The sequence below is a fragment of the Nannospalax galili genome, unplaced genomic scaffold (genome assembly GCF_000622305.1).
Source record: "Nannospalax galili isolate Female #2095 unplaced genomic scaffold, S.galili_v1.0 scaffold135, whole genome shotgun sequence".
Taxonomy (NCBI): Eukaryota; Metazoa; Chordata; class Mammalia; order Rodentia; family Spalacidae; genus Nannospalax; species Nannospalax galili.
The window spans coordinates 3,807,487-3,820,247 of NW_008338998.1; the positions used below are offsets into that span (position 1 = coordinate 3,807,487).

The 12,761-nt window shown below is 41.7% G+C and overlaps 1 protein-coding gene across 1 annotated transcript in view; it reads left to right on the top strand.

Annotated features, from left to right (window-relative positions):
* The first annotated feature begins 10,900 nt into the window (after nucleotides 1-10,900).
* Nipa1 (NIPA magnesium transporter 1) overlaps nucleotides 10,901-12,761 on the top strand; it is a 53,119-nt gene continuing 51,258 nt past the window's right edge. Inside the window, exon 1 of the mRNA XM_008833641.3 lies at nucleotides 10,901-11,046. Within this exon, the coding sequence (XP_008831863.2) occupies nucleotides 10,901-11,046 (146 nt within the window). The remainder of the gene's footprint in view (nucleotides 11,047-12,761) is intronic.

The following is a 12,761-nucleotide window of genomic DNA, read 5'->3' on the forward strand; positions in this document are numbered from 1 at the left end:
CTAGACCTCAGTGGATGAACTTACACTGATGGACATCTGGGGACACTAACTTGACATGATAGGCCTTAACACAAATGACAGAATTTATGAATTCAAGTTAGGGGGGATATGGGAGGGAGCCAATGGGGAAGAGGATATAAAGATGACTAAGATGTTCTGTATGAAATACACAAAAATTCAGTAAACAATTTTTTTTTTAAAAAAAGAGTTCTTCCTAGAGAGCTAAGTCTTTAGGGCCAAGGATCTCAGAAACCCCAGGCCTAGAGCTATAATACTGGTTGGTGTTAGAGGATAAGGAATCCCAACTCTCTAGGCCTACACAAGACACACAACACTGGCTGCTGTGAAGGGTTGAGGAAATCTAATACTTAAGCTCATATAGAGTCTTCCTATTGGGAGGAGGTGCGGCAGAATAGGGACTGACCTAAAACATCAAGATTAGTACTTTTCAGAAGATTAGGTGGTCTTCCTCACCTGGGCTTCTGCTTCATCTAAGGAACAGAACATGGGCCAGGGCACAAAATATAAATGGGAGAGGGCACAAAATATAAATAGGAGAGGTGATGACTTTAAAAAAAGCCCTATAAAGGGCTATACACCACTTCGTCATGTTAGCCAGGGCCATTCCATTTTGTAAAACCTCCCCTATTTTGACTAAATGGTGAAAATTTCCAGAAACCATAATAATTAGCATTCCAGAACTAAAGCAACTTGTTTTCTAGATTCCTGCCACTGATGGTCCTTGAAGACTCCTGCTAATGGTTGATCATAAGAGAATTTTATTGACCCCCTAACATTATTATTTTTTAATATTTTATTATTTCTATTTTATGTGTATGAGTGTATTGCCTGCACATATGTGAGTACACCCATGTTGTTCAATGCCATAGAGGTCAGAAGAGGGCTTTGGATTTCCCTGGATCTGGAGTTAAGGATGGTTCGTAGCCACCATGTGGGTGTTGAGTAATGAACCCAGGTCCTCTGCAAGAGCAGACAGTGCTCTTAACCACTGAGCCATCTCTCCAGCCCTACATTATTTTTTTTAAGGCAAGATCTTCCTATAGCTCAGCTAGTCTGGAACTCACTATGTAGACCAGACTGGCCTTGATCTCACAGAGATCTACCTGCTTCTGCCTCCTGAGTGCTGGAACTAAAGGCATGTACCACCATGCCAGGTGAGCACCTAACATTCTTTTAACTGACTACTTGCTGGTTACCCTTAGCAATGGTCAACTGTGGGCCGAAAAAGGAAACTTCAACTTACTTCCCTACTCTAAGTCATTCCATATCACATAAACAGTGGTTTCTCGGGCTGTGCTTTATTTACCCTTGGAGACTCCATTTTACCATCAGTGTTTTACTTCATTTTAAGGGAGAAAGATGACTGCAGCCCTGAGTGGACCCAGAAACTGCACCATGTGTCATGCACCCCATCCAGGCCAGACTGATAAATGACTTCTTCCTGGGCATAGAGAGGAGCCATACTGTAAGTTTACCCAGGGAGAATTGAGACTAGAGGGGTACATGGAGCATTAAAATCATATCAGGGAAAACAGGCCTAAGAAGTTATTGCATATACCAGAATGAGGAAAGGGTGTAACTTCCTCGCCTGGCCTAACATTGGGATGGCATGGCCCCACACTAACCTGCCGCCTAATACCTTGGGTGTACATCCAGGACCAAGGACACCCCAACTCAGATCAGTCCCCTGCTGTGGATGCAGGATACTCCACTGCCCTAACATCCACCTTTTGGCAGGTCTGGACCTAGACCTGACCTGTTTCCTGCTCTGAGTGGCTCAGCCTTTTCATCTTGAATTCTGTACCCTTGCTCTCAAACCTGACACCAGTCATTTCCACCAGCAGCCCTGTCCAAGGCCTGGTCTGGTTCATTATCTTATCTATACAGACTCCTTCTCAGTCCACTCTGAAGCCTCTTGAACTCAGTTGCAGCTACTTTAACTTGTATTCATTCCATAACCTACATCTATCTATCATCTATCTATCTATCTATCTATCTATCTATCTATCTATCTATCTATCTATCTATCTATCTCTATCATCTATCTATCTATCTATCTATCTCTATCATCTATCTATCTATCTATCTATCTATCTATCTATCTATCTATCATCTATCATCGATATAGACATTTTTACTGTATGCTGTGTGATGAGTGTTAATGTTTGTAATTGAGACTAGAATTCACTAGGCATTCACTTTAGCCAAGGTGCCAGGTAGGTGGATTTTATGACAAATTGCTGTCATTAAACCTGCTAAAGCTTGTGAAGTCATTGCCATTCAATGAATTCTGACATTGTGGAAAGATACAAGCATGTTCATCTATGATTCTGGCATAGTAAGCTCACCACACCCTATGCTTCTCCTACCCTATAACTACTCCAGCTTGTAAGCTGATAGTGGGCTCTGATTCTTACGGAGACCCTCTCTGCAGGCTTTTTCTCTAAAATAAAAGCCTTTTCTATTTTTCCTTCTTGCTGACCTTTCAGGCCAGATGCTTTGGTAGCTCTTTCCACAGTCCACTAGCCATAAACTCTCTCTATTTCTATTTCTAACCATATGTTCTTTGTGCATTCCTTTGACTTGGGAAACAAGAGTTAGGGATCAGGTGTCCTCTAAACTCAGATCCATAGTTCAGCACTCCTAAGTAGTGTTTCCGTGACACTCTGGGTTTTCTTGCTGTTTCTCTGACCTCTATGATCAACTCAAAAGGCATGACTTTTTCTCCATCTTCCCTGCTTCCAGGTGGCTGCTGAGATAGTCAGTTTGATTACACAGTTATTTTTCTATTAAACTGTAGTAAATTGTCTTGGCACTCTCTTTTGAGTCTGTTTTAAAATTCGATAATGAGACTAAGAGCTCAAAAAGGGAACCTCTGTTTCCTTAATAACAGAGAGAGACTCATAAAACTTGGGATATTAATAAAATTTGCAAGGCTCAAGTAGCTCATTAAGTTAGAAGATTTACAGGCAACCCCCACCTTATAAAAGTAGTCAGTAATTTCCAGGAAAAGGAGAGTCTTCAATGCAGTCTGCCTGAGGTTGCATACGGAGCACCAGGGATGGCTTTTATGAGATGCCACCTGTGCTGAGTAGTTTTAGTGTCAACTTGACAGGCATGGGTAGGTGTTGGTGAATTGCCTCCATTGGATTGGCCTGTGGCCATGTCTGTGGGACATCTCTTTGATTACTGAGTGATGTGGGAGGGCCCAGCCCACTGTAGGTGGTGCCACCCCTGGGCAGGTGGTCTTATATTGTATAAGAAAGCAGGTTGAGCAGGGGCCAGGGGAGCAAGCCAGTAAGCAGCATTCCTCCATGGCCTGAGCTTCAGCTCCTGCCTCCAGGTTCCTGACCTGAGTTCCTACCTTGGGCTCCCTGATGAACTGTGGCCTAGGAAATGTAATCCAAATAAACACTTTCCTCCCCAAATTGGTACTGGTCAGCATATTTTGTCACAGCAATGAAGAAACAAACTAGAATACTACCCATGCTGAGGTAAGATTTTTGGTGATGGTTAGATCACAGACCCTCTACCTGCTGTGAAGATCCTCATAGACTTGGTCAAGTAAGAGACCCTGACAGGGTCACTGAGAAATAATAAAGATGGCACACTTATTGCTGCTTCTCAATCTCTGGTCAGTGTTTCTATCATAGCAACAGAAAAGTGACTAATGCAGTATTTGGTACCAGAGAGTGGGCTGTTGACTGTTAAGAATCTGACCATGTGGGGTTTTGGAAGAATGTGGAAGACTTTGGAAGTTTGGACTAGAAAAGTGGTTGATTACTGTAAGCAGAGTTTAACAGGTCATTTGAGTAGGCACCTGCAAGAAAGTAGTGCTGAGAACAATGTAGTTCCAAAGGGAAATAAGGACTTAAGTAGCAACTGGGATACTTTGGCAAAGAGTCTGGCTGGAGTCTGCCCACAGCCAAAAAGCTTGCCTGAGGCTAAGTTGAAAAGCCATGGATTAATTTCTCTGGCAGAAGAAATTTCAAGACAGCATAATATAGAAATGGTGGGGTGGCTGATAATGGTGAATATTATACAGATTTATAGTGAAAAAGAGCAAATGGGGCAGAAAGAAATACAGAATGTACTTAAAAATAGCACTAGGAAGATAAAGGTTGGGGCCTTGGCCTATGCATGTACTGGAGAGGATTCCATCAATAAGGAGATTAAAGTGATTAAGGAGGGGCCTAGAGATTCAGACTTAAACAATGGAGAGAGTGTCTCCAGGGCAAGACCACACCTAGCTAAGCCTCCAATTTGTGAAAGGAGAATGCTGCAGGGACCACTGAAGAGAAAAGCTTGTGAAATGGATAAAGCAGGCTGGGGTCCATCCCAAACTTGCAGTGAAAAGTGGCAGTGTCGTTCACCTGGTGCTGGCTTTAGAGGCATGAAAGATGCAAGAGTGAAGGGGTCATCAATTCTTCCTCTGAGGTTTCAGAGAGCCTGGGAGGCCAGGCAGTATGCTTCAGGGGTTCCCCTGCATAGAGAAGGCCCTGATAGGCCACTGCGTGAAGCTGTGAAGGTGAAGCCTGGTTGGCAGTGGAGACCCCGAGAAGACAGACGTCCATGATGCCAGAGCTGTGAGGCATCTTCCAAGAAGACCTGCATACAGGGAATGGTACCAGCCCAAGAGAGAGATGTGCATTGCACACAGCAAAGCTGGAGACACTGAGCCATCTAAGCCCTTTGGAAGTAAAGTCCCAGAAGCTGGACATGGAGCTACTGGATTTGGTGTTTGTCCTGTTGGTTTTCAGTCTTGTTTTGGTCCAGTATTTCCTCACTATGCCTCCATTCTTCTCTCTTAAAATGGTAATGTGTATTTGGTTTCACTGTATGTTGGGAGTATGTAATTTGTCTTTTGATTTTATAGGGGTTTACAGTTAATATATTTACCAGAGTCTCAGAAGAGACTTTGGACTGGACTTTTGAATAGTATTGAGACTGGTAATGACTATGGGGACATTTAAGTTTGGATTAAATGCATTTTGCATTTTATATGGTCATGATCCTATGGGGGTCAGGGTGGAATGTGGTGGTCTGATGAAAATGTCCCCCATAGGCTCTAAGTATTTGGACATTTTGTCCCAAGTTGGTGGTACTGTTTTGGGAAGTCTTAGAAGGTGTGGCTATCCTGGAGGAAGCAGGTCACTGAGGGCGGGCTTACAGAGTCCTTAAGCCTTGCTGGATCTCCAGTTGCTCTCTTGCTTCCTGTGTCTGCTTGAAGATGTAGAGCTTAGCTTCCACTCCACCTCCAGCCACCTCTGCCACCATGCCTCCCCATCAAGACAGACTGTAATTCCCCTGGAACCATAAGCTCAAATAAATTCTTCTTTTCACAAATTGCTTTGGTCAGTGTTTTTAATCATGGCAACAGAAAAGTGACTAATACACAATGCTTATCAATTTCCTTAGAAAACTGAGGAAATATGTATGGCAAACTTTTGAGACTTTGTAGTACAGGATGGTGTGAAACTTGCTGTATGGCCCAGACTGGCCTAAACCTGAAAATCTCCTACCTCAGCTTCTTGAGTGCTGGGATTACAAGCAAGTACCACCATGCTCTCCTTGATACAAGGATAGTTTAAAATGCTCTTCTTTGTATTTTTATATATATTTGAAATATTTTATAATTAAGACAAGCTACCATAAACAGATTCCCAATTCTGGCATAAAGTAAATTTATTCTCTTCAAGGCCAGCAACCAACAATTCTATTTTTCAGAATTAAAAAATAAACAAACAAAATCTACCTGAAATAGTACTTATAAGTTATTATGTTAAAAAGTATTGATTGGGCATGAATATGGGAAAGAGACTCATAGGGAGGAGGGGGTAAGGCTGATGAGAGTGGGAGAAAAGAGTGGGTGGGATAAGTAATCAGAATACATCATACGCATGTGTGACATTATCAGAGAACAAATTTAATCAAAAAGGCAACTAAATACAGGATCAAAGTCTGGCATCTCTTCCTTCATTTTGTGTCTCCTTTACCTTGTGTCACTTGCTTACCTCTGCACACAGGGCATGTTAATAACTTAGGAGTGTCTCTATAACCACTCCCATCTCCCCTTCAAATGTGAAGAGATAAGTCACTGCCATAAACCAGTCACCTTGGATTCCAGGAAGAATAAAATGTCAGCAGGAAAGACACCCCCCCCATGATGAGGGCCATCATCAATGATAGTGAGGAGGCTGTGTCCTGGAGCAGAAGCATCTTATAGGAACCAGATGATGACCAAGCCATGATAGTGATGATGATGATGGTGATGGGGATAGTGATGGTGATGGTGATGGTGATTGGGACGATGATTATGATGGTGATGATAGTGATAGGGTCTTCTTTGGATTGGCTTGCAGAACTCAAAGTGAGACAGAAATGGGTGGGAGTACACCTTGACCAGGGCTGTTTAATTATTCAAACTCTTGCCACTTGTCCCAGTTCTTCCTGCCAGTACTCTGAAGACCGACTTGGGGTCCCTCGACCCCTTTATTTGTTCCTCTTCCCAATGTGGCCACATTGAATAAACCTTTGTGCTCCTCGCCATTACTATTCCCTTTAATTGGCATACTGGGGACAAGGGGCTAATTCTTGCTTGTTGGGGCTTTTGGAACCCAAACAAGAAGAGTATGCAATTGTGTATACTACCTTATGCTCATTATTCAGATTAATTAGTATTTCCTGCTGATCTTTTCACTTTTTTTAAACCTTGTTCAGAAAGGCAGTCAATTTTATGCAGTGCTATACTTTGATACATCAGACTAGGCCTTGGTATTAATGAGGCATGGTGACAAAAGCCTGTAATTCCAGCGCTTGAGAGGCAGAGGCAGGATGATTGCACTAAGAGAGGTCAGCCTGCTGTATATGGAGAGATCCTGTCTCAAAACAAACAAAAATGGGACTTAGGACTGGAACACTTCCTTATCCAGTGATAAAGAACCCTTGCTAGGCTTTCAACCTTGTGTGGTAGTAGCTTTCTGTTTCACACACAATGTACACTATTTCAGCATATGTGTGATATGGTACATCTGCTCCTTGTGGGGAGACATCATCGGCCTACAAGACAGGAAGGGTGGATACAGATAATCGCCCTGTACTGGCTACACTGGTGCAGGCTGGAATCTGATGACCATAGGGATTCAATACCCAACATAGTATAGTCTTGGAGTCTTGGGGACCTAATGATCATGGGGGACTGATGGTCTTGAGGGACCCATGTTCACCAAAAGCTTATCTTGCTGTGTTTCTTCTCCAGTGAGAAAGGTATTATTCCACTGAGGGCTTGAGTGAATTGTCTTTCTGAAGCACACATCTTGAGACTGCTACCCTAATTACAAGGCACTATTCTGCTGCTCGCTAGCCTCCGTGTGGTGGAGACCTCCCCTGCAAGTGACAACAGATGCCATTTTCTTGGGGTATCTATTTTCGTATTCGCTCACATGCTCACTTTATTTTTTAAAACTATGGAAATTTATTTTTCTCATTTGCGGTGTGTGGACTGAACTAGGGACACACAAGCTAAGCATGTACACCACTGAGCTATAGACCCAGTTCTGTTATAACATTTTAACAGCAAATTTTTAATATTCATTTCACTTGTGAATAGTTCAGAAGTTTTATATATATATATATTACATAAGGATAGTACTATAGCTACAATTTCATTATCATAGTCAACAAAATTACCATTCTTTAATACTATGGATGCTCTGTTGTATGCAATTATGTATGATCATGCCCAGATACTTAAAAAATACTTAAGATTTAATGTTAAAATACAGTGGGACAATGCCTAAAATGTTTTAGGAAAAGACGTATGGCCTGAAAATATTAAATTTGTCCACTTTTATGGGGCAAATAACATGTAAGAAGCATGGGAGTGTGGAATAGTGGGAGAGTACCAGCCTACATGAACAACGCCCTGGGCTCAGTTCCCAGCACTGCAAAAATAAACAGAAAAACCTCTTTTAGCCAGGACTGAAGGCTCAAAACCTGTCTGGACCGCAGAAGAACTCAGAGTACAGCACCTGGCTATTTACATGCACTGTTACTTATTAAGCAATTCCCAAGGAAATGAAAGATGCATGGGAAAACTCAATAAAAGGACGATGTAGATAATGAACGTGTATAAATATGTATTTAAGCTCAAACAGAAATAGAATTGTAAATACATAGTACTCTCTAAATAGTATACACCTTAGCAAAGTAAGAGAATTCCAAAAAATTCAGTGAGCTAGAACGTGAGCTTATTTCTTCCATTCTGAGTCCAGGAAATGGTGCTGCCTAAAACTGAAGCAGAGTTAGAAGAACAGAACTCCAGGCTTCATGTTTTCACTAACTTTAATTTTAGGCATATATTTTAGAAAATGTCAGCCAGTGGGGAAAAAATTCAACTTGCCTAGAAAATATGTTCCCAAAATGGCCTGCAAGAGGTCTGGTTTATAGATGAAAAATCAAACACCAAACAAGAACAAGCCGAGAAGATTCCAGCAATAGACTGTCATGATCACATGGGTTGACAGGAACAGCACAGGGCATTGGTTGGCATGCATAAATTCTAAGTGACAACTATGATAAGCAGGACACAGTGCCAGAGCAACTCAATGCCGACAGCAGATCACTTGCAAAGAACTAAGCAGGAGTGGTTAAAGATGAAAACTAACTGAATCTCGAGTCTCCAGAATCCAGAAGGGTGGTGCCAGCCACCATAGCCAGCAGACTTGACAGAACTTTGAAGACTCCTTCTTTTATTTTTCTTCAAAGGAAATTTCTCCTGTGGTAAAATAGTGTTTATCTCAATTTCAGTACTTTAGTTTCACTTCAATATTTCTTCTGTTAAATTTAAGGTAAACATAACTTTGTCTTTTAAAATTAAAACACATGTCTTCCCATTTGATAAAATATGTCAATCCTTTGACTTAGACAAAAGGGAAAAATGTCTGGAGTGGCTGTAATGGGTAATAGCTATTTTGAGGTGAGATTATACATGGCATTGATTACATTTATTCATTTAAAGGAAATAAAAGTCACTCATCTTTTTGTCAAAAGCTCTTAAGGAAACAGACACAGCTATTCCAGAGGCTGAGGCTGGAGGATGGCACATTGGCACAGTCTAGATCAGCCTAAGCAACTTAGCAAGACTCTGTATTAAAGTATTTTTAAAAGGGAGGGGGCTTGAGATGTAGCTCAGTCAGTATCTCCTTAGTAAGAGCAAGGCTCTGGATTTAGTCCCTAGTATCACAAAAACACCAAAGAAAGAAAAGACAGTGATTACCAAGTAATTTTCATTAAGTTGGGTGCTGCTGTTGTTGATGTCTTTATTTGCTAAAATTAACCATGGAAGTCATTACTTGTTTCAAAAACTGTTATTTGTGTTCGGAGTTTTTCCTGTGCTAGGGATAGACCCTAGGGCCTAGGCAAGCACTCTGCCACTGAGATATGTCTCCAGATCCTAGTTTGCTTTTGGGGGCTAAGTTTTGCCACACTGGCCTCAAACTTGCACTCTTCCTGCCTCCTGAGTGCTGGGATTACAGGTCATAGCCCATCACACTTGACTTAAAAGTATTTTTTAAAATAATGGACAGTAGGTAAGAGAGTTGCATAGTGGTTAAGAGCATATACTGCTCTTGCGGAGGACCTGAGTTTGGTTCTCAGCACAACTACCTGTAACTCCAGCTTCAGGGAGTCTGACAGCCTCTGAGGGCACCTGCACTCACATGTACAACCCACATACAGACAGACATATACACACATAATCAAAAATAAAAGTAAATCTTAGAATTTTTTTTTTTTTTTTTTTTTTTTTTAGGGAGCTGGAGACATGGCTAGGGGTTAAAAGCACTGGCTGCTCTTGCAGAGGACCCAGGTTCAATTCCCAGCATCCAAATGACAGTTAACAACCATCCATAACTCCAGTTCCAGGGGATCTGCTGCTCTCTTCTGACTTCTGCAGGTATTGCACAACACCGGCACACATGCATGCAAGCAATACACTCATAAAATAAGAATAATAAATAAAATGTTTTAAAGACAATAAGAGGGGCTGGAGAGATGGCTCAGTGGTTAAGAGCACTGGCTGCTCTTGCATAGAACCCAGGTTGGATTCCCAACATCACATGGTGGCTCACAACCAGATGTAACTCCAATTCTAGGGGTTCTGAAGCCCTCTTCTGGTGTCTGTGGGCATTATGTGACACCAGGTTCACTTTTCGTACATGCAGGCAATACATTCATACACATAAAATTAAAATAATAAAATATTTAAGAGACAGTAAGAAGATAAAAAGTGTGGGTGGGAGTGGATAACCTGGAATCCTCCATATTGCAGGTGTTAATGCAAAATGGTGCAGGTGCTGTGGAATAATTTGTTTGTTCTCAAAAAGCTACACAGAAGGATCATACCAATAATTCTACTTCAAAGACTTAAATCAAGACTTAAACTTTCACAACAATACTCACTACAGCCTAATTCCCAATAGTCAAAAGACAGAACAGGGCCTAGAGAGATGGCTGAGCTGTTAAAAACAGTCTCTGCTCTTACACAGGACCTGGATTCTGTTCCCAGCACTCACATGGCAGCTTACAGCCACCTGTAACTATAGTTCCAAGGGATCTGACACCATCTTCTTGTCTCTGTGGGCATCAGGCACACTTGTGGTATACATATACACATGCAGACAAACACTCATACAGATAAAAAATTTTTTTTGGCTAAGGTAAATATTTTTAAGAGGTACAATCCATTTGTCTATTATCAGATGACCAGATTAACAAGATGCTGTACAGTTTAGTGACAAGTGGCTTTCTCTGGTTGGTTATCTTTGGCATCTGGGTATTTTGATGTGATTGGCAATTTTTTACTTCATCACATTTGTTAATGCGTCAAAATGCAAATTTTCATGAAGATCCAAATGGCAAGATCATCACTCTGGAGGTGGAGATCAATGACACCATCAAAAATGTGAAGGTCAAAATCCAGGATAAGGAGGGCATCCCCCAACCAGCAGAGGCTCATCTTTGCAGGCAAGTAGCTGGAAGACAGATGTACTCTTTATTGATACAGCAACCAGACCCAACCCAGCACCTCATCCTCAATCTAAGGGGTGGCTATTAGTTCTTCAGCCTATATTCCTAGTGGGCAGCAATAGTATTACTCTGCACTACAGCCATTTGTCCCAATTTAAGTTTAGAAATTACAAGTTTCAGTAATAGCCAAATCTCTGTTAAAACTGTTAATAAAGGCTGGGTGTGGTGGTGCATGCCTTTAATCCCAGCACTGGAGAGGTGGAAGCAGACAGATCTCTGTGAGATCAAGGTCAGCCTGGACTACATAGGGAGTGCCAGGCCAGCTGGGACTATGGGGAAATGCTGCCTCAGAAAAAAAAAAAAAGAACAAAAAAAAGTTAATAAAGGTTTTGTTGCACAGTAAACCAAACCAAACTGCTGTGTATTCATATAACCAATACTACTCAGCCATGACAAAGAATGTCTTAATATGTGCTAGAACATGTTAGAATTTTGAAAATATTATACTATGAGAAACAAACTAGTCACAAAGGATATACCTAGAATATGCAAATTTACAGACAGAGTGAGTCTTTAGAGGCTGCAGTTTCTGTTTTGGGTGATGGAAAAGTTTTCAAAGAGGGTAGTAGTTGCATATCGTGTAAATATGCTAATGCCCTGTATTGCACATTGCAAAATGGTTAAAATAGCAACTTCTATGTGTAAATTATCACAATAAAGGAAACAATGGATAGACTTATTCAGTAGTTTTGATACATAAATGGTATGATTTTATATTGCTTCAGAAATAATGCTTGCTGTATTGCACAGCTGTAGAAAGACATACTACTTTAACCCAGGATTTTCAAAATTTATAGTTTTCATTACAGCATCATTTTGTCTTTTTTTTTTTTTTTTTTTTTTTTTTTTTTCTTTTCCGGGCCTGAGGACCGAACCCAGGGCCTTGCGCTTGCTAGGCAAGGGCTCTACCACTGAGCTAAATCCCCAACCCCCATTACAGCATCATTTCAAACAGAAAAACAGCAGCAACTTGGCAGCAACCTAACAACCAACAAACGGCTGGATGCCTCGACTGATTAATTTCATGGACATTACACCGCTATTAAGACAATAACATGTGTGTCCACAAGGAAGTCGGTTACAATATAACACTAAAGGAAATTTTTGTGTACTGCTGTTGCAGACACCTAAGATAATAGATAAGAGTTGTGACTTTGAGTCAAAATAACTTTCTCTTATTTTCTAGCTTGATATATTATTAACAATTCAAGTGAAGAAACCACACAGTATAGTCACAGGTTCACTGCTCCAGGGTGAAGACAGGGGACCTCACAGAAAGCACCTCACAGAGGTGCTTTGCGAGTAGGGGGCCTGAGTCGCTGTAGAACACCTGGTGTAGGTTTCTTGGGCTGATCACTGCAGAGGTCCGGCTGGCGGCTCCGGGGACCGCGATCCCAGCAAGGTTGCAGCCTGAGGACTCTCTTGCCGTCCCAGGCACTGCATGGCACATACACTGACAAATCACTCCTTGTTATTTGGGATGCAAACCGAAGAGCTCCGTAGTTTTCTTTGCTTCATCTGGGAGCTCTGTTTTCCCACAGCCCAGGGAGTCTTCAGTCCTGACTCCCTCCTCACCAACATCCCCCCGACTCAGCCTGTCCTGCCTGGGCACTGCGGAGCCGGGTCTCTTCGCCCAGCGTCCTCCTCTCGGA